At 41.9% G+C, this 22,040-nt stretch overlaps 2 protein-coding genes across 17 annotated transcripts in view; both read right to left on the bottom strand.

Annotated features, from left to right (window-relative positions):
• Positions 1 to 3,367: 3,367 nt before the first annotated feature.
• LOC148379694 (uncharacterized) lies at positions 3,368 to 8,145 on the bottom strand. 5 transcript variants are annotated; one of them, XM_088366134.1, is made up of 9 exons: positions 8,105 to 8,139; positions 8,005 to 8,033; positions 7,875 to 7,929; positions 7,745 to 7,799; positions 7,615 to 7,669; positions 7,511 to 7,539; positions 7,407 to 7,435; positions 7,277 to 7,331; positions 3,368 to 5,584 (listed from the first exon to the last, which is right to left on the bottom strand). In XM_088366134.1, exons 3-9 carry the CDS (start codon positions 7,907 to 7,909, stop codon positions 5,513 to 5,515), a joined length of 330 nt encoding a protein of 109 aa, XP_088222260.1. In that variant the 5' UTR covers positions 7,910 to 7,929; positions 8,005 to 8,033; positions 8,105 to 8,139; the 3' UTR covers positions 3,368 to 5,512. The 5 variants fall into 5 exon arrangements, with proteins under 5 accessions (XP_088222260.1, XP_088222259.1, XP_088222256.1 ...); XM_088366133.1 differs by lacking the exon at positions 7,745 to 7,799 and having other exon boundaries at positions 8,105 to 8,137; XM_088366130.1 differs by lacking the exon at positions 7,511 to 7,539 and having other exon boundaries at positions 8,105 to 8,133.
• Positions 8,146 to 8,806: 661 nt separating this feature from the next.
• LOC148379693 (teashirt homolog 1-like) overlaps positions 8,807 to 22,040 on the bottom strand; it is an 81,222-nt gene continuing 67,988 nt past the window's right edge. For 3 of the 12 annotated variants that reach the window (XM_088366120.1, XM_088366117.1, XM_088366118.1), the window contains one exon: positions 16,896 to 21,520. In XM_088366120.1, coding sequence (XP_088222246.1) covers positions 18,306 to 21,520 — 3,215 coding nt within the window. In that variant the 3' untranslated portion in view covers positions 16,896 to 18,305. Of the gene's footprint in view, positions 9,970 to 10,132; positions 11,039 to 11,119; positions 11,265 to 12,111; positions 12,268 to 13,987; positions 14,070 to 14,148; positions 14,262 to 16,895; positions 21,521 to 22,040 lie in introns of those variants that run through there. The other 9 variants (XR_015855224.1, XR_015855225.1, XR_015855226.1 and 6 more) reach the window with 9 other exon arrangements.

Here is a 22,040-nt window from a genome sequence, read left to right as displayed (position 1 = left end):
ACCAGAGTTTATAGTCTGTTTTCTACAGTTTATATAGTCTGTTTTCCATAGTTTGTTTCCAAGAGTTTATTTTCTGTTTTCCAGTTTATATAGTCTGTTTTCCGTAGTTTGTTTCCCAGAGTTTATTTTCTGTTTTCCAGTTTGTTTACTTTCCCAGAGTTTGTTTACCATAGTTTATAGTCTGTTTTCCACAGTTTATATAGTCTGTTTTCCGTAGTTTGTTTCCCAGAGTTTATTTTCTGTTTTACACAGTTTGTTTACCAGAGTTTATAGTCTGTTTTCTACAGTTTATATAGTCTGTTTTCCATAGTTTGTTTCCAAGAGTTTATTTTCTGTTTTACACAGTTTGTTTACTTTCCCAGAGTTTGTTTACCAGAGTTTATAGTCTGTTTTCCACAGTTTATATAGTCTGTTTTCCGTAGTTTGTTTCCCAGGGTTTATTTTCTAATTTCCAGTTTGTTTACCAGAGTTCATAGTCTGTTTTCCACAGTTTATATAGTCTGTTTTCCATAGTTTGTTTCCCAGAGTTTATTTTCTGTTTTCCACAGTTTGTTTACTTTCCCAGAGTTTGTTTACCAGAGTTTATAGTCTGTTTTCCAGTTTATATAGTCTGTTTTCCGTAGTTTGTTTCCAAGAGTTTATTTTCTGTTTTACACAGTTTATTTACTTTCCAAGAGTTTGTTTACCAGAGTTTATAGTCTGTTTTCTACAGTTTATATGTTTTCCGTAGTTTGTTTCCCAGAGTTTATTTTCTGTTTTACACAGTTTGTTTACTTTCCCAGAGTTTGTTTACCAGAGTTTATAGTCTGTTTTCTACAGTTTATATAGTCTGTTTTCCGTAGTTTGTTTCCCAGAGTTTATTTTCTGTTTTACACAGTTTGTTTACCAGAGTTTATAGTCTGTTTTCTACAGTTTATATAGTCTGTTTTCCATAGTTTGTTTACCAGAGTTTATAGTCTGTTTTCTACAGTTTATATAGTCTGTTTTCCATAGTTTGTTTCCAAGAGTTTATTTTCTGTTTTCCACAGTTTATATAGTCTGTTTTCCATAGTTTGTTTCCAAGAGTTTATTTTCTGTTTTCCACAGTTTATATAGTCTGTTTTCCGTAGTTTATTTCCCAGAGTTTATTTTCTGTTTTCCACAGTTTATATAGTCTGTTTTCCGTAGTTTGTTTCCCAGAGTTTATTTTCCGTTTTCCGTAGTTTGTTTTGTTCCCCTGTAGTTTATTTTCTGTTTCCCGTAGTTTGTTTTTTTCCCTGTAGTTTATTTTCCTGTTTTCCGTAGTTTGTTTTGTTCCCCTGTAGTTCAATTTCTGTTTCCCGTAGTTTTTTTTTTCCCCTGTAGTTTATTTTCCTGTTTTCCGTAGTTTGTTTTGTTCCCTGTAGTTTATGTTCGGTTTCCCGTAGTTTGTTTTGTTCCCTGTAGTTTATTTTCTGATTTCCGTAGTTTGTTTCGTTCCCTGTAGTTTATTTTCTGTTTTACGTAGTTTGTTTTGTCCCCCTGTAGTTTATTTGCTGTTTTCCGTAGTTTGTTTTCTTCCCTGTAGTTTATTTTCTAGTTTCCGTAGTTTGTTTTCTTCCCTGTAGTTTATTTTCTGTTTTCCGTAGTTTGTTTAAACTACGGGGAGCACAAAACAAACTACAGGAGACGGAAAATAAACTACAGGGGGACAAAACAAACTACGTAAAACAGAAAATAAACTACAGGGAAGGAAAACAAACTACGGAAAACACCAAACAAACTACGGGGAAAAAAACAAACTACGGAAAACAGCAAACAAACTACGGGGAAAAAAACAAACTACGGGAAACAGAAATTGAACTACAGGGGAACAAAACAAACTACGGAAAACAGGAAAATAAACTACAGGGAAAAAAACAAACTACGGGAAACAGAAAATAAACTACAGGGGAACAAAACAAACTACGGAAAACGGAAAATAAACTCTGGGAAACAAACTACGGAAAACAGACTATATAAACTGTGTAAAACAGAAAATAAACTCTTGGAAACAAACTACGGAAAACAGACTATATAAACTGGAAAACAGACTATAAACTCTGGTAAACAAACTCTGGGAAAGTAAACAAACTGTGGAAAACAGAAAATAAACTCTGGGAAACAAACTATGGAAAACAGACTATATAAACTGTGGAAAACAGACTATGAACTCTGGTAAACAAACTGGAAATTAGAAAATAAACCCTGGGAAACAAACTACGGAAAACAGACTATATAAACTGTGGAAAACAGACTATAAACTCTGGTAAACAAACTCTGGGAAAGTAAACAAACTGTGTAAAACAGAAAATAAACTCTTGGAAACAAACTATGGAAAACAGACTATATAAACTGTAGAAAACAGACTATAAACTCTGGTAAACAAACTGTGTAAAACAGAAAATAAACTCTGGGAAACAAACTACGGAAAACAGACTATATAAACTGTGGAAAACAGACTATAAACTATGGTAAACAAACTCTGGGAAAGTAAACAAACTGGAAAACAGAAAATAAACTCTGGGAAACAAACTACGGAAAACAGACTATATAAACTGGAAAACAGAAAATAAACTCTTGGAAACAAACTATGGAAAACAGACTATATAAACTGTAGAAAACAGACTATAAACTCTGGTAAACAAACTGTGTAAAACAGAAAATAAACTCTGGGAAACAAACTACGGAAAACAGACTATATAAACTGTGGAAAACAGACTATAAACTCTGGTAAACAAACTCTGGGAAAGTAAACAAACTGTGTAAAACAGAAAATAAACTCTTGGAAACAAACTATGGAAAACAGACTATATAAACTGTAGAAAACAGACTATAAACTCTGGTAAACAAACTGTGTAAAACAGAAAATAAACTCTGGGAAACAAACTACGGAAAACAGACTATATAAACTGTAGAAAACAGACTATAAACTCTGGTAAACAAACTGTGTAAAACAGAAAATAAACTCTGGGAAACAAACTACGGAAAACAGACTATATAAACTGTAGAAAACAGACTATAAACTCTGGTAAACAAACTCTGGGAAAGTAAACAAACTGTGTAAAACAGAAAATAAACTCTGGGAAACAAACTACGGAAAACATTATATAAACTGTAGAAAACAGACTATAAACTCTGGTAAACAAACTCTTGGAAAGTAAATAAACTGTGTAAAACAGAAAATAAACTCTTGGAAACAAACTACGGAAAACAGACTATATAAACTGTGGAAAACAGACTATAAACTCTGGTAAACAAACTCTGGGAAAGTAAACAAACTGTGGAAAACAGAAAATAAACTCTGGGAAACAAACTATGGAAAACAGACTATATAAACTGTGGAAAACAGACTATGAACTCTGGTAAACAAACTGGAAATTAGAAAATAAACCCTGGGAAACAAACTGTGGAAAACAGACTATATAAACTGTAGAAAACAGACTATAAACTCTGGTAAACAAACTCTGGGAAAGTAAACAAACTGTGTAAAACAGAAAATAAACTCTTGGAAACAAACTATGGAAAACAGACTATATAAACTGTAGAAAACAGACTATAAACTCTGGTAAACAAACTGTGTAAAACAGAAAATAAACTCTGGGAAACAAACTACGGAAAACAGACTATATAAACTGTAGAAAACAGACTATAAACTCTGGTAAACAAACTCTTGGAAAGTAAACAAACTGTGTAAAACAGAAAATAAACTCTGAGAAACAAACTACGGAAAACAGACTATATAAACTGTAGAAAACAGACTATAAACTCTGGTAAACAAACTGTGTAAAACAGAAAATAAACTCTGGGAAACAAACTACGGAAAACAGACTATATAAACTGTGGAAAACAGACTATAAACTATGGTAAACAAACTCTGGGAAAGTAAACAAACTGTGGAAAACAGAAAATAAACTCTGGGAAACAAACTACGGAAAACAGAAAATATAAACTGTGGAAAACAGACTATAAACTCTGGTAAACAAACTCTGGGAAAGTAAACAAACTGTGGAAAACAGAAAATAAACCGGGGAAACAAAACAAACTGTGGAAAACAGAAAATAAACCGGGGAAATAAACTGTGGAAAACATAAAATAAACTGGGGAAACAAAACAAACTACGGCAAACGGAAAATAAACCGGGGAAACAAAACAAACTGTGGACAACAAAAAATAAACCGGGGAAACAAAACAAACTAAGGAAAACAGAAAATAAACTGGGGAAACAAAACAAAGTACGGAAAACGGAAAATAAACTCTGGGAAACAAAACAAACTACAAAATAAAAACCAAATGCAAGAACAAAATATCAGAAAACCTTTGTCATTCTACATAGTACAATGAAATTGGAGGCTCCATTCAGTGCATGGGGCAGACACAAGCACAGGCCACAAATAAACAATCAACAGAAGGATACCCCAGTGTCCCTGTCCTTAGGAGCACCACAAACTAAGGAGGGATACAGTAAGGAACATAGTCAAGTCAATGAATACAAACTAAACAAAATAAAATAAACAAATACAAAATACAAATACGAAAACAAAATACAGAAACAAAATCAAATACAAAGCCAATAAAAAAAACAAATACAGAATACAAAAACAAAATACAAGATTAAAATACAAAACCAAAAAACAAAAACAAAATAAAAATACAATACAAATACAGAATACAAAAAATACAGAATACAAAAAACAAAATACAGAAACAAAACAAATAATACAAAAACAATATAATTAAAAAAACAAATACAATACAGAATACAAAATATAAATACAAATAACAGAAACAAAATACAAAACCAAAAAAAAACATACAAAATACAAATACAGAATACAAAAACAAAATACAAACTACGAATACAAATACGAAATACAAATACAGAATCAAAATAAAATACAAAACCAAAAAAAAAATACAAATACAAAACGAGACACAAAATAAAAAAAACAAATGCAAAATACAAATACAGAATACAAAATATAAATACAACATACAGAATACAAAATACAGAAACAAATTACAAATACAAAATACAGAAACAATACAAATACAAAATACAAAAAAAAAATACAAAATACAGAAACAAAACAATTACAAAACCAAAATAAAACCAAAACAAATACAAAATACAGAATACAAATACAAAATACAGAAACATACAAAAACAAAAAAATAGAAAACAAACAAAAAATAAATACAGAATACAAAATACAGAATACAAATACAAAAATAAAACATTAAAAACAAAATACAAAAACAAAATACAGAAACAAAATACAAAAACTAAACACAAATACAGAAACAAAATATAAAATTAAAAAAAAAAAAAAAAAACGTACAACAACAAAATACAGAATGCGGCTCGGTGCAGTACTGGGTAGCACGTCCGCCTCACAGTTAGGAGGGTGCGGGTTCGACTTGGTAGGCCGATTGAAGACTCCAAATTGTCCCGTCGGTGTGAGTGCGAATGGTTGTCTGTCTCTGTGCGCCCTGCGATTGGCTGGCAACCGGTTCAGGGTGTCCCCCGCCTGCTGCCCAATGACGGCTGGGATAGGCTCCAGGACGCCCGCGACCCCCGTGGGGACTAAGCGGTTCAGAAAATGGATGGGTGAAAATACAGAATACAAAGTACAAAACAAAATACAAAACAAAAAAACAATACAAAATACAATACAAAATAAAATAAAAAAAACAAAAACCAAAAAATACAAAATACAGAACACAAAAACAAAATACCGAATACAAAATACAGAATACAAAAACAAAATACAGAAACAAATTAAAAATACAAAACAAAATAAAATACAGAAACAAAATAAAATAAGAAAACAAAAACAAAATTCAGAATACAAAAACAAAATACAGAAACAAAATCAAAACAAAATAAAAAAACAAAATACAGAAACAAAATACAAAACCCCCCAAAAAGACATAAATACAAAATGCAGAATACAAAATACTAAAATAAAAATACAAAATACAGAAACAATACAAAAACAAAATACAAAACCAAAAAAAAAACATACAAAATACAAAACCAAAAAAAAAACATACAAATACAGAATACAAACACAAAATACAAATACAGAATACAAAATACAGAATACAAAAACAAAATACAAATTACAACTACAGAATACAAAATACAGAATACAAAAACAAAATACAAAACACAAAAACAAAATACAAAAAAAAAATACAGAAACAAAATAAAAATACAAAAACAAAATACAAATACAGAATACAAAAACAAAATACAAAAACAAAATACAGAACCAAAATAAAAATAGAAAAACCAAAATACAAATACAGAATACAGAAACAAAATACAAAAACAAAAAAATACAAAACCAAAAAAAACCATACAATACAAAATACAGAATACATAATACAAATTACAAATACAAAATACAAATACAGAACAAAACACAATACAAAAAAAATACAGAAACAAAATAAAAATACAAAAACAAAATACAAATACAGAATACAAAATATAAATACAACATACAGAATACGAAATACAAAAACAAAACAAAACAAAATACAAAACCAAAATAAAATAAAAAACCAAATACAAAATACAAAACACAAAAACAAAATACAAAACAAAAACAAAATACAAAAACAAAATACAAAATACAGAATACAAAAACGAAATACAAAACAAAATACAAAAACAAAATATAGAATACAGAATAAAAAAACAAAATACAGAAAACAAAATACAAAACCAAAATAAAAAAAAACAAATAAATACAAAATACAGGATACAAAATATAAATACAACATACAGAATACAAAAACAAAATACAGAAATAAATTACAAAAACAAAATAAAATAAAAAAACAAATACAAAATACAGAATATAAAATACAAAAACAAAATACAGAATACAAATTACAGAATACAAAAACAAAATACAAATACATAGAGAATACAACACATTCGAATCGAGCAGTCGGCCAAAACGAGAGAAAATCACGCTCGCAAATGTTTGTTGCGTGATGGAACGCGGGCGGGCGGGCGCCATCTTGGAATAGCTTTGAACATGACGTAACACATTCGTCACATTCATCAGTTTGCATAACACGGAAATAGCACACGATATATGTAATGCAACATTGTTAATTTGACAAAACAAAACGCTGAAGAGATTTGAAAACAAATCAGCGGCAAAACGACAGTGACGAGTGTGAAAATCTTGCATCAAACAAGGCATCCGTCGTGAGAAACGGCAACGAACGACAAACATTTGATAGCATACTAGCTTACCCGAGAAACCGCCACACGGTCGGTGGCGCCTGCATTTGATAATTCGCCTTGAATCCTGCAACAAACAAACAAGACATTCGTCGTGAGAAACGGCAATGAACGACAAACATTAGATAGCATACTAGCTTACCCGAGAAACCGCATAACTCGCCTTGAATCCTGCAACAAACAAACAAGACATCCGTCGTGAGAAACGGCAATGAACGACAAACATTAGATAGCATACTAGCTTACCCGAGAAACCGCATAACTCGCCTTGAATCCTGCAACAAACAAACAAGACATCCGTCGTGAGAAACGGCAATGAACGACAAACATTTGATAGCATACTAGCTTACCCGAGAAACCGCCACACAGTCGGTGGCGCCTGCATTTGATAATTCGCCTTGAATCCTGCAACAAACAAACAAGACATCCGTCGTGAGAAACGGCAATGAACGACAAACATTTGATAGCATACAAGCTTACCCGAGAAACCGCCACACGGTCGGTGGCGCCTGTATTTGATAACTCCTCTTGAATCCTGCAACAAACAAACAAGACATCCGTCGTGAGAAACGGCAACGAACGACAAACATTTGATAGCATACTAGCTTACCCGAGAAACCGCCACACGGTCGGTGGCGCCTGCATTTGATAACTCCTCTTGAATCCTGCAACAAACAAACAAGACATCCGTCGTGAGAAACGGCAATGAACGACAAACATTTGATAGCATACTAGCTTACCCGAGAAACCGCATAACTCGCCTTGAATCCTGCAACAAACAAGACATCTGTCGTGAGAAACGGCAATGAACGACAAACATTTGACAGCATACTAGCTTACCTGGGTAACCGCTCGCGCCATTATTTGACAACTTCCCATGAGCGCGCCGGTCCCCAATTCATGACGTCACATCCGTCAATTCAAATCTTCATCGCCTGCTCGTCCAATGGCGCTTTGCACACTCGCGTGCCACGTGACAGGCCACTTCATTAGGGAAAAATCATGGTCAACGTGCAAAGCGCCACACCCGCCCTCACCCGCACCTCCTGATTGGATGTTTGATCTGTGACGTTCCTCGGACACACCATTAGGTTTAGACCTCAGCGAATCATGAAGCAGTATTAAACAATCGAAAGGGAAAAAAATTAATGAAAAATAGGAGTCACAATCTTTATGCAGAAGAGAATATTGACAAAGTAAAGCCCAAGGGCAGGTCTCGAACACCAGCTCCATCGTATCAGAGGTAATGCCGTTAACCACTCGATCAAAGACTCGTGTCAGTGGTAGTGACAAAAGAGCAACCCACCCTCACCTCAAGATTGAAACCCTCAATGCCACTTTGCCCGCCTCCTACCTCGCCCAAATTCAGTCTGACCAATCACAGCGCAACTGAAATTGGCCTGACCACGTCCACTTTTCCGACAGCGCACACACACAATGATACGGCTTTTTTTTTTTTTTTTTTTTAATAACATCCAGTGGAAATAACCCATCCACATCAAACAATACAACTACCCCAAAATTATGATAAGAATTGGCTCGGGTAATTAACACATTCCTTTCTATAATACAACACTTAGACATTGATTCGTTGGCAACAGTCTCTCACCCGGTCGTGAGGGGCAAGTTGAAGTTCGTCAGTTGAAGAAAAAAAAAACAGTTATGCCACATTTGTTATTTTGGGGGACACCAACTCATATAACAACGTAAAACACACACATATTGTCATATAAAGCAGTTAACCAAATGTCTGAGTTTTATGTTTTGATTGGCGAATATAAAAACAAGGAATAAAACACCAGACAAGTTATAACAAATATTTATTGAAATAATAATAAATAAAACTGGGCGGGCAGGCAGGCAGTTCACTCATTGACTCGTTCCCAGAAGTTGTCACCGACGGCATTTCACTAACTGACCTGAGGATGGCGACAGCGTACCCGTACAAATATTTGAAAAAAAAATAAAAAAATCAACCGCTGTATTTCTTCCTGCTTTTGTCCACTAAGTGGGGCCAAAGGACCTGGTTCCTGCAGCATTGCTCAATTGGTGAAGCTGCTCATCAGGACCAGAGCAGAAGTGCATACCGACAACACCTTTGGTTTGTGGCTTATTTATTCTACAAGGCAACCTGAGAAGTGGGTGATATTTACTCCTCATTGTGCCTCCCCCGAGATATCTGATCTCACACAGATTGCCGTGTGTCATATCTGTGATATCAGATATCTCCTGAGAAACTTTGATCACATTAAAAGATGTCAGCTGTTTGCATGTTCTCACCTTCCTCCTTGCGTGCCATTAGAAGTGACAGGTGAGGTGGGTCCACTCGTGGCCACCTAGTGGTGCAATGTGACAGGTGCAGAACACGGTTGCTTCCATTTTGCCAAGGGAGGGAGGCCAGGTTCGTCACATCCTTTAACTCCCATTGAGATTGAGATTGAGAAGCTCTCTTGCGGGACAACAATGACTCCCCATCCGCCCGCGACTGTACTTTAATGTTGTAGTACTGTGTGTCCCCCATCCGTCCTTCTGTTTTGTAGGCAGTATGCTGACTGGCTGGATGCTGGGTAAGTAACAATGAGTGTAGCATCACCAATGAGTGGCCAATCAGGTGTCTTCTACTTGGACATTGCTGCGACGTTCCAGTCTCTGGCACTTCCAAGTTGGCCTTGCTCATTTCCCCTGGTGCCTTTCAGTTGCCACCCCTGTCAACAAAAAACACACACACTGTACTGTCACACACAGACACAAAGTCTCACATGCTCACACACTCAGGCAGCTGCAAAACTGGTGCAGGATGATGACAAGTGACAGGTCTCTGTATCAGCGGCTCGCTTCTGACAGATGACAGACGGAACACACTCTCACCCGCCGTGGGGAAGAAATGAGCAGCATCCCAGCCAGTTGACTTCACCCGCACAGCATCCCCTATGAAGTCTTCACCTGGACCTGAAAATGTCACATCCAACTACGAAGAAAACAAAGTAGCTCACTCATGTCCTTCTTTGGATTGATTCCACCATGTCACTCCTTCTCCAGCTACTAGCACACACATAAAGACCTTCAGTGCAGCAAGTGATGGCTTAACAACTATCAGTCGGATAAACTAGCATAGTAGGGAGAAGTGTGTTGACAAAAATATTGCTGCACTACTTCTACTTAAGTACTTTTGTTACACTACAGCAAAGTTGGACTACACGCATCCTTTTTACCGACACTATGTCTTTATTTTGCTGTTACACTACATTAGCACAACAGTGCAATCACTCAGCCATTGCTAGTTGCTGTGAATGGCCATCATGCATGGAAACTATGCACACTTTGATCCCGCTATTAGATGCACACACTTACATCAGCATGTGAAGGAAACACCCAATGTCACATGATGAATGCTCTTGCTCTCATAATCTATGTGCTTGCAAATATGATGTATGTGAGCAGGAACTCTGAATTACAAAACAAAGACTGGCTCATTCATCTTGCAACTTAGGTGGGCTGCAGACAGGAATCTGTTTGCTGTGTTTAACATTCACAAATGGGTGCATCAACTACATTCACACTATTGTTTTTATTTTTAATCACAACAAATAACACGTTGGCTACATTACTGCACCTAAACTCTACCGGTAGCTTTATGTTACTGAAGAAACACGGTTGCATCAATCGACACCGTCTTTATGCCTGTGGAAATTCAGCATACGTACCTCTTTAGAACACATCTTTACAAAGGTCCCCTTTCATTCCATTCACATTTCCAGGGGGTAAGAACACGTCCTGGAAGGTAACATGACTTTTCATAGGCATTGTACGTGTGCATGTCGAGCCAGCACAGCGCTCTCAACACACCATTCCTACCGTGAAGTGCAGCAGGGCCGGCCGGCCGGCCGGCCGGCCGGCATGATGTTGCAGGATGGCAACAAGGAAAATGCGTCCACATTGAAGGACAAGTGCAGGCTGCCCAGTGCATCAGGAGGAAAGCTCGCATCCCTCTGCTCGCCACCTGACAAATGCAAGTTGAGTCGATTTCCCACAACAACGTGATTCAAAAGTTCCAGCCAAAACAGCGCAAGGTGGAAAGGTCAATGGTCTTCTTTTACACCTACGTATCAATTCTATCATATACAACAGCATACATTTCATCCCCTCACCATTACCTTCCCTATTGGACTGAAATTCTGCTATTCAGCACAAATAACGCCTACTATTAACCAATCCCAATGGCCTACAATACTGGCACCTAAATACCAACTCTGGTGACTAATGACTCTTTTGGGATCACTTTGCAACAATCTGGCCTTTCTACAGGTATTAAATCAACCTGGACATTTATTCCTCTGGCTTTCCAGCTGTATGAAATATAACATACTTATTTATACATATAACAATTCTCCAGGCTGCAAAGTAAGACAGATGTTGCTGTATTGTACTGCCGCCTGGTGGTCAAACGCTGCATTACAATAAGCTGTGCTATGTTCATTACAATTCCATTACTTTAGTTTTGAAGACACAATGCACATTACACATTACCACAACAAAGGGCCACTTTCCTTGACCATACATTTTGACTTACATTATATTTGCTGTTATCTTGTGGCACCTTGGTGCAACTACACCATGTACTCAAGTACAGCTATTTGTTTTTGGCCTACACATGCTTTGCTGTCATTTGGCTGCAGCACATTGTGAAAGAACAATGACTTGGATCTATTTGATTGACAAAGATAACCATGGCCATTGCACAAGACTACAGTTGCACTTGACTCTATTAGCTGATTAGTGCTTTTTATTTGCTCTGCAAACTGTTCAGACATTTCTAAGAGGATCAAAAGGCTTCCCATATAACCCACCTTTAATTCCTCATGGCACAGCGGGAACATTTTGACGTCTGACTGAGGGGGTTACGGCGTGACAGTTGAGTTGGCTTGGCTTGGCTTGGCTTGGGAGGCTTATGACAGGTCCTGACCACACGCTGAGCTCACCGCGGGACAGGAGGGTCCCTGACTCTGCCATATGGAGGACATGACGACAGGTTAAGCAGCTGCTTGCCAATCACAAGATTGTTTACTAAACAGCAAACATTCACACAAAAAATGACCAAGCGGCAAACTTCCACAACCAAGCATCCATTTTGAACGCCTTCTGACCAGACACTTGACAGTTCTCCAAATTCACATCCTTTGATTATGCTACGTCCACATGCTACGTCCTTTAAAGTGGGATGCCCATGCCACCATCAAACCTGACTCTGGTCAAGGATGGTCCCAAATAGCTTCTACCTGAAGCTGTCACAAGCGAGCTAGCATTGCACACGTTCTGTAAACCCAAACCTATTTTTCCTATTTCTTTTTGATGCTATCAGACAGCTTTGCCTGAAATTGGTCATCTGAAAATAAATAAGCACTACTTCACACTAAAAGCCTATTGGTCCGCCGGGTTGACCTACATTTCTCTTCTTTGCCAATCTAAACTCATGCAAAACATTTTCTTGTGTTACGACTGTCCACTTTGCTACTTTTACAACTTCTATTAAGTGGACAAATTCCCCAATCTATGCTTTAATATGCCTTGCCTGACTCACAGCAGAAAAGAAAGCTCTTTACTAAACGAGCCCATGATTAAAGTTGGAGCGCTGCTCCTCACAACTTGGCGTTGAACTCCTTCTAATACGAGCCACATCGCCTACGCGACAAGCGAAGGGCGCGCCGAGCGTGACGACACATTAAAACATTCGCCATGAAAGGTGCATCGCCGGAGCCTGTCAGTGGCTCACCCCCCGAGATGAAAGGGGTCTCGACGTCTTCTGTCGTCGGGGGGTTGAGGATTTGTCACCTCCGATTCCAACAAACACTTTTGCAATAATTACAAGGAGACTTTTCTTCTACGCCGCAGACCAAGGTGAGGATCCTTCAATTGTCACTTTTCATTACCCCCCCCTCAAAAGGCCGTTATTCCACGATTAAAGGGCGCACTTTGGGAGCGAGCAGGCGGGGGTATTTAGTTCAGGTATTAGCGGGAAAATGACGGTGGCGTCGTCATCGTGCCAAAGTTCCTGTGACACTCGCGGCTCAAGTGCAACTTATTTGGTTTCAAGGACTTTACAGCTTAAAACGCTTCTCAAAGCTTCCTTCAAAAGTGCCCATCTCGGACTTGACGTGTTGGCTTTGCGTCCCTCCGGCGGCTCTTAAAGCCTTCCACTGACCTAAACTTTCCCAAGCATTACAGCAACAAAGGACCCAATTACCGTGAATTACGTCTGCTAACTTTGATTCTACTTTTTCGGCATTTTTTATTTTGGCATTCACTTCAGTCTTAGCCCTAACAAAACGTTTTCTTACAATCCGTGAAAGGGATGCATCCGCTATTTATTTATTTTTTAATCAATAACAACAACACATTTGAGTGACTGTAGAAGGAAAACAAAAAGCACCCCCCCAACAAAAAAATAACATAATAGGATTATCGCTTCTGTTTGTTTGTCACGGTGGATCAGGGAATATTTCACTTACAAATAAAAGAGCTTAGAGACGCGACATTATCGGACAAACGCCTCCACTGATCATTTGCATATTCTTTTTACGCATTTGACTTCTTCTTTAATTGCTCTCTTCATAATTGGGCACCAAAACAACGAGTCACATCAGTGTGGGCGGCCTTTCTGGAAATTAACTCGTGTGCAGGATGAGCTTTGGCATGTCAACAGAAGCAAACATCTTCTTGGCCTACCTTCTCAAGGACTTCTCAGGTGTCCTTTCATCTGCCCCAGCACACAAGCATTGCAACAGCATGCGATTGGCTCCTTCTCTACCTGCAACAAAAAATGCTTTGGAGTACGGACATAACACGTAATGGGACAATCGGCTTGCTACGTGTGCGTGTCGACCCACCTGATCGCACCACGGTGACTGCCAAACATTGTCAAAAGGCTCTCGGATGAATGGCGCCAAGGCTGTCTTCTTTCACATTCCCCGCTCATGTCGCATGTTTTTCTCCAGCTCTTCTTGGAAGGTAAATGACACATTATGAAATTTCTTCTTTAACATAGGCAACATTGGCAAGGGGGCAGGGGGGTTATGATGTACTTCATTGCTTCCTTTTACTCATTCTTGGTTTCTAAAAGGTCGCTGACCTTTGGGGGAGAGCAAACAGCAAATACACAGCAACGGCGCTCACACCACATTTTCTGATACGTTCCTATAACTGATGTTGCGCCCTGACATTTTGGACTCTGTATAAGTCACGTAGGAGGCTTTCACGACTACGTCGTCCAACCTCCCCAACTTGGTGACAGTAGCGCCTTTATGCATAATGCGGATGCTCCTCGCGGAGGTCGAATGAAAGCTCACGTCGACATGTGTCAGAAGCTCGCCGCGTCGCCCTGGACTAATGATGGCACGCCGGCCGGCCCGCTGCCCTCGGCGGATGCTTGCACCCGCATCCAGTATGCGCGTGCACGCGCACGGGTTCGTCATGCTGATTAAAAAAGCGCCCCCTCCCCTCCTCTCTCCGCTCCCACCCCGGCTAACAAAGCCCCTCAGAAAAAGACAGCGGGGAACACGAAGCGGTGTCAGGTCGGCCCGGGTGAGGCCGCCGGATGGGTGTCACCTGAATTTAGCCGCCTAATATGACAGCCGCCCGCTGACGGCTTGTCGGCCCAGTGTCACTTTGCCAGAGTTTGGGGGCCCCGTTCTCATGCAAAGCATTTGGACCACACGTGAATGAGACTCGTCACGCTGTCCGCCGAGGAGGCCGGATGAAACGCCTTTGACAACCCGACCAGGAATAGTCGGGAATAATGAGGAAATGGCAGCCACGACAGTTGTAACCTATTTATTTTCTAACGCGCACGCACAAATGTCTCCGGGAGGGTGATGTCACCGTCCGCTTTGTGGTCAACCCGAGACGTCCGCAACCTACTTTTCATGTGACGTGTCCCCGACAATTCTTATTTTTCCAACTGTACGGCCAGCGAGACAAGTCAAAGCCTCACGAGTCAACACGTTCCAGGTGGGTGCTTCTGTCTTCCCTACGCTTCGTCACTCTTGCAAAGTCTGTCAAGCTTTCAGAGCCAACATGGATTTGCACTTCTTGTTGGAGGGAACATTAACATCAACCACACATTAATTTGTAAACAATGCAGTTAAGCCTCTGGCTGGCTGACGGTGTTACAGGTGATCCCTTTTTCAAACTTGTGAACTCGTACATAATAGCGGAACGACCTGTCAAATAACAATTGACTACGCCACGTTCACAGATGACTCGAAGGACTCCAACACCTATCAAGAAATCAACAAACCTGTCAAAATGATGACAAATAGGGCCAGGCTCTTCAATTACTGCCGATACCTTTCACCTACACTTTTTTTTTTTTTTTTTACTTAACACAATGACTATTTTATTAATTTTTTTTAAAAATACCACTAACTGTCATTTGTTGGGCTTAAGTATCGGTGGCTGGTATCGGCAGCCTCCGAGAGGAGCCGATACTTTTGAATGACACTCGTGGCCGCCTGATAACTATACTTGGTATCCATTCTCGCCCGGCCTGAATTAAAATAACCTTTTGGACACTGACAAATAAAGGGGGGCTTCAAAAAATGCCACTACAATACTTTCCATGTTGTGTCTAAATGGCTCTCAAACCTTCTAAGGCTGAGCACCCCCCCCAAAAAAAAGCCATCAGCTCCAGGTTGGAGCAAGTGAAGCGGTGGGGGGGCATTTTGCTGCGTGACACCGCAAGCTTCATTGTTCCCGGGAGTGAAGACGCCCGAGGCGAACCTTCAAGAGCCGAGCGGGGCGGTACCGTGTCTACTTAAATGCCCTCGGTGGAAATGTGCCGCGGCTTCTTGTTTTTTATCATCAGGTGCCCGACTCTGCTGGTGAACGGCAAAGCCGAGCGAGCTCCGCGTCAAACACAAGTGCATTTTGTCCTCTCTCTATTTTATCTCCAACACCCCACACTATAAAGGGATTATATATATTTTTTGCCTATATAAACACACGGGCAGAGATTTGGGGCTCTGAAATGCAAAACACAAGTCTATCAAGCCTTCCTTAATAACAAGCTCAATAAAATACAACACACACATCTGATAGAAAAGACAAGATTCACAATTAAGGAACCTACACTTGAACTTTTGTTAAACCATAACTTCACTACCCTGTTACTTTTAAGTTGTAGTTGACTTTTATTACATTTATTTCACTCGGGTAAGATTCAGGAATATGACCGTCTTTTCTGTTTCTTCTTTCTGGAGAAATCTGAAAGAGGGTTCATATGGTAAATCAAGACCTTCACACTGTTGCTAAGTTCTAAACAAACTTGTTGCACTATGGTCCTTTACTTTTCATATGCACATTAAATCTATTCTTACAGTGGGGATGTTTGTGTGACTTTTTATGAATTGAATTAAAAATGCTTCCCTAAATCTATCATCTTCTTAAAATTCGTAGCTAATATCATGAGACACAAAGAAAATATACTGATTTAATGACTATTCCCATTTGTTTGCGCTTCACACCACAAATGATTACGTATATATGTAGATTATTTTGATCATATTCTTATGATTGCAACGTGTCATCTTCCATGTTTTTCAACCAGCTTTCTTTTGTACACTACACAGTGACAGCGTTGAAGTTGAAACCATGGCCTTTATTTTACAACCAAAGACAAAAATAGCATCATTGAAAATGAACAAGATAAACTCCAAGAAAATCAATTTGTTCCTTCATTTTTGTGTTACAAGTGCTTTTGTGGTAACCACACTTAATGACAAATAAAAATCAGAACTATACCTAACATTATACGCTTTCGGCCATCTTTGTTTACAAAATAACATTATAAAAATTTACACAGTACAAACAATGTGGCATTGGAACAAGCGAAATATGCCCACACGCATCCGCTTGCTCATTATTCCCACTTGATTCGGTTTACAACAATCACCCAACTAATGCAAATACTTGCGATGCTACCTTTCTTTTGCTTGCTCTTTTGAAAGCGGCTGTGATTTATTCATTCCTTGCCACTTGCTTAAATAGCTACAATAACATTTTTACAGCACCCTTCAACCGCTTCACCTTCATTTCAATGGCTGTCAATTGTTCCAAAATGGAGCTTCCCCTCATTTGCCCGCCCGTACGCCCGCCGCTTTACATTAAAACATGCACAAACAAGCTCATAAATAATACGCGCGTTGACCGTGACACAAACAGGGGAGCGCCGGTCCACTTTTAAAACGACAGATGGACCGTTCCCAAAGGCTCATAAAAGATGCAGTGCGCCCACAACACGGTTGCGACGCCGTTTTGGTCAATTTACAGCAACCTGCAATGTTTTGGCTTTGGGATGGTGCAAGCCCCCCCCATCCCAAACACCTTGCACCACCAAGTATGGCCATAATGCATCAATGATTTCTTACACTATGTGGCATAATCATGTGTGTATCATGCTTTATTTCCATGATTCCATTTCCAGGATGAAATTCAAAAGCAAATCAATAACTTTCAATTCAACACCAACATTGACCCGCTTTGGCAATTACATTGCAATCAGCTACAATGAACACACAAGACTGAGCAGCATTGAGGTCATGACCAAAAAGGTTTGTCCTGCATATGACACGGCGGGTGACAGGTAAAATTGTGGCACCTTACATCAACCCAACCTATTCCGATCTTGAAGTTTTTTATTCCATTATATATGTGTTTATGGGAGGGGATTGGATCATTCCCCCCTTTGACATCATCAGAAGACAACAGTTCTAACATAACTTATGCTTTACAAAAGAATTCATCATCGCCCTGACACTTGACGCATTTGACCCAAACGACAACAAAGTAAACAAACAACAAATACCAGACGTGACTGTTTATTTGTCCAACATTTTCCATTGCCAATTCAACATGGAAATAAAGCGTGATACACAAAGCGGCCGTGTGCGCCGTGACGACGCTTTGTACATGTGTGGCTCCCGCAGATTCAACCTAGGCTGGCTTTTTGGGTGCCACGTCTGTCCCGTAACGCAACGGCGCGCCCTAGTCACTGCTTGTCAAACTCTTTGACAAAGATCAAGTGGTCCTCGGGCGAGTTGCCGTGCGTCTTGCGCAGGTGCAGTTTGATAGCGTGCTTGGTCACGAAGGGCCTAACGCACGGTTTGCACCCGTCGTCGTCGTGTTCCGTGAACTCCGACTGACCGAGGGTCTTATCGTCCGTCCTGCCGACCGTCTGCTGCTCCAGGAAGTCTATGGAGAGCTTGGAGAGGTCCCGCAGGGTGAAGCCCAGGTGGGACTCCAAGTGGCGAATGTAGGAGGAAGGAGTTCTGAACTGGGAGGCGCAGTCGCCGCACAGAAACAACGGCTGCCCCGTGTCCATGTTCTTCAGGAACTTGGTGCCGCCGGTCCGCTTTAGCTGGTACTTCACATTGGCCAGCCAATGCGAGATGGTGGTCATGGAGAGACCGGTGAATTTGCAGATGCGTACCCGCTCCTGCGGGCCCAGGTCGCTGATGACAAACTTCCCCTCGGCGGTCTCGCGCAAGCTGGAGGCGAACTGTGCCTGGAGGATCAGGAGGTGCTGCGGATTCCAGTTGGACTGCCGCCCTTTCCTCCTTTGGACGGGGGACAGCTCCTCCGGCCCGTCCTCCAAAGTCCCCCCGTCGACGTCCGACTTGTCCGACGCCGAGGACGGCGTGGTGGACTTGGGCGTCGAGCGGCCCGTCAGATTCTTCACCATGTCCGATATGTCCATTAAAGCGTTCTCGCCCAGGGGAGGGGATGATGACCGGGACGCGCTTTTGGACACCGGTTGCGGGTTCACCGCGGTACCGTTCGCAGGGGCCGGTCCGTGGGCGCTCCTCGATTTGGTCAAATCCATGGGCTGCTCATCGTTTTGGTACTCGGCCGACAGGTCGGCCGGCTTGGTGACCGCCGACTTGCCGTTGAGCTTGTGGAGCGTGGCGAAGGGGTCGCCGAAGGGCGCGATCACCTTGGCGGCTTTGCCCAAGTGGGTGTTCATGACCGACTGCAGTGCGCTGAGGGGGTTAAGGAGGGGCCGCTCTGGGGAGTGGTCGGTGATGATGCTCAGGTTGTTGCGGACGTCATCGCGGGCCTTTTTGGGAGACCTTGCTTCCTCCTCCTTCATCCGCATACCTTTTCTACTCTCTTTACTTCTCCAATGAATTCTATCGGTCTTATCTGAATTGGGCGAAACACGTTTATCCTTCCAATTGGGCGACGGTGACTTGGCGCACCTGCCTTTCTCTTCTTTCTCGCTTTTCCCCAGACTTTTCCCAGTCACCTTCTCCACCAGTTTCTCCATGGCCTGGACGTTGTTCTTGTGGCTCGGCGACGACGACGGGCTGCCGGGCGACGAGTCGGAGGGAAGCGCTACCTTTACGGAGCTGCTGCTGCTGAATAAAGGCTGAACCTGGGCGCAAGACGGAAGCGTCGACTTGAGGGAGCCCTGAAACTGGTAGGCGGCGTGGATGCTGGGGTAGCCGCCCCACGTCGGGGTGCCCGTCTGGGCCTTGCTTATTGCGCTCGACACCGTGTTTGCCAATGATTTCAAGATGTCCAGTCCGCCTTTAGGTGCCTCCTCCAAGTCCTCTTCTCTGAGATACTGGTAGGACTTGGCCTCTGGCTTATCGGACTTCTCAGGTGGATCTTCCTTCTCTTCTTTAATTTTTGTCTCTACTTCCAATGTCGTTTCAGTCTCTTCTTCTGCCTCACCATCCTCTCCCTCGCCTTTCTCCTCCTCGGGCGTTACCGGCCGCAAAGGGGAGTCGGTCTGCGACTTCTCGTCGGGAACCGGGAGCTTGCAAGTCGTCGGAGGCAAGGGGATGGACTGAAATTTCTCCTCGCTAGAGGGATCGAAAACCAGTTGCTTCCCCTTTTTTGACGCCGAGTTGGTGACTTTGAGAAAGTGACCCGTCACCATCATGTGCGCCGTCAGTTGCTGCAAGGTGTCGTGGGAACTGCCGCACTCCATGCATTTGAGGATTTGCGCCTTGCGGGCCTCGAATTGCCACGTGTAGCTGGCGCCGTTCTGGTAACCGTAGCGGTTGTTGGGCGTGACGTAAGGATTGCTCAGCCTCTGCTCTTTGGCCGTCTCTCCCAGCGGGACGCCGGAGGACGCAGAGTCAGGGGAGCCGGGCGACATTAACTCTTGAAAGGCTCTTTTCTTGGTCGGCGGGACCAGCTTGGAGGCCAGGGCCGGCATGGGTTCTTTCAGAGGCACTTTCTGATAGTGTTTTGTTTTGATCATGTGGACGCTGAGATCCTGCAAGGACTCAAAGGAGTGGCCGCAGTACATACATTTGAGAACCTTCTGGGCGTCCTCTTTGCCCTCCATTTCCAGCAGGGAGCGCTTACGAGGCTTGGACCACTTCTTGCCCCGATCGTCCTCCGTGTCCTTATTGTCGTCGCGGTAGTGGCCCGTCTCGTTCATGTGAATGGTCAGGCCCACCAAGGTGTCGTAGGCCGCGCTGCAGTCCTTGCACCTGAACTTACTGGCGCCCGTGAACACGGGTCCGTACAGCTTGTTGTTTTGCCTGTACAGCTGGACGGTGCTGAAGAGGCTCGGTTCGGGGAGAAGCTGGTAGGGCGTGTGGCGAAAGGTTTTGGCCAAAGCCGCCTGGTGCCAGTCGTAGGCTAGCCCCGAATTGACTCCCGTGGTGTCGGATGCTGTTCGTGATGCCACGGCAGCGGCGGGGGTCAGATTGGCGCTAGCGCAGGGGCCGCTCGACCGGCTCTTTGACGGGACATTTGATCGGCCGTGGTTGTTTAGGATCCCGTTGCTCTCGTGGTGGTGTTCGCTTTTGTTGCTCTTGCCGAACACGACCTGGTCTTTCGGTTGAGCTTTCGGCTCGTCCGGAGCAATGCTCCACGAGGCGTCCGACATCAAGTTCGCGTAGACGGCCTTCATTTTGGCCAAACTGTCCCGCAAAGAGAGGCCGTTGAGCGGCTCGACGGTCTCATCGTGTTTGTCCTCCAGATTTTGCCGAGCGCCGTTGACCGAGGGGGGCGTCTCCAGGTCCGCCGGCTGGTCGCTGGCCGCGCTGAGCGGCGAGGCGTAGCCGGCGTCCGGGTTTGTGCCGTTGCTGAACGGCGAGTTCTGGCAGCTGAATCGATCCCCGGCGTCCTCCTCGTCGTTGAACAAGTAGTCGGTGTCCCGTCCGTCGGGAGACAGGGCGTCATCCTGAAGGGTTTCCTCTTCATCTGCCTTGTCGGATCCAAATTCGTCCTCTGGACCGTAAGCTGGAAAATAAAAAAAAAACATGTTTGGTTACTTTCAAGCAAATGACTATGAAGGTTTTGAATTACAACACACAGACCGGGTATTGTCAAAATCATGCAAACAAGGGATTGTATGTTCATCTTGACATTTTCAGCCAAAATGAAAATAAATCCTTTCGGTTTGGCTCATTTCTGGCGCTTTAGAGAGCCGCGGCAGCTGGATGGATGGTCACCTGGCCTTCAATCTGACACCTGTGACTCAACTATTGGGACACATGGCCATTACGCCAACTGAAGGAAAATAAGTCATCCCTACGTAGCTACAATGGACCTTTGACTTTATTGAGACATTTTCTAAACTGTTTTGGAATGACACCGTGGCCGTTCCAACTCCGCAGTCAAATGGGAAGAAAATTACAGAGTAGTCAGAATTACCGTAAATGTTTACAATAATACTTCTAGAGCCTAAAAAAAAAAAAAAAAAAAAATCACATGAAGATTATATTTGTGCGCCGGGAACACAAGTGGGTATTCCATATTC

This window comes from Syngnathus floridae, chromosome 21, assembly GCF_059516105.1.
Source record: "Syngnathus floridae isolate MCC-2025c chromosome 21, RoL_Sflo_1.0, whole genome shotgun sequence".
In the NCBI taxonomy this organism is placed as follows: domain Eukaryota; kingdom Metazoa; phylum Chordata; class Actinopteri; order Syngnathiformes; family Syngnathidae; genus Syngnathus; species Syngnathus floridae.
The sequence above is the reverse complement of the archived record's forward strand: the minus strand, read 5'-3'. Positions and strand labels throughout refer to the sequence as shown.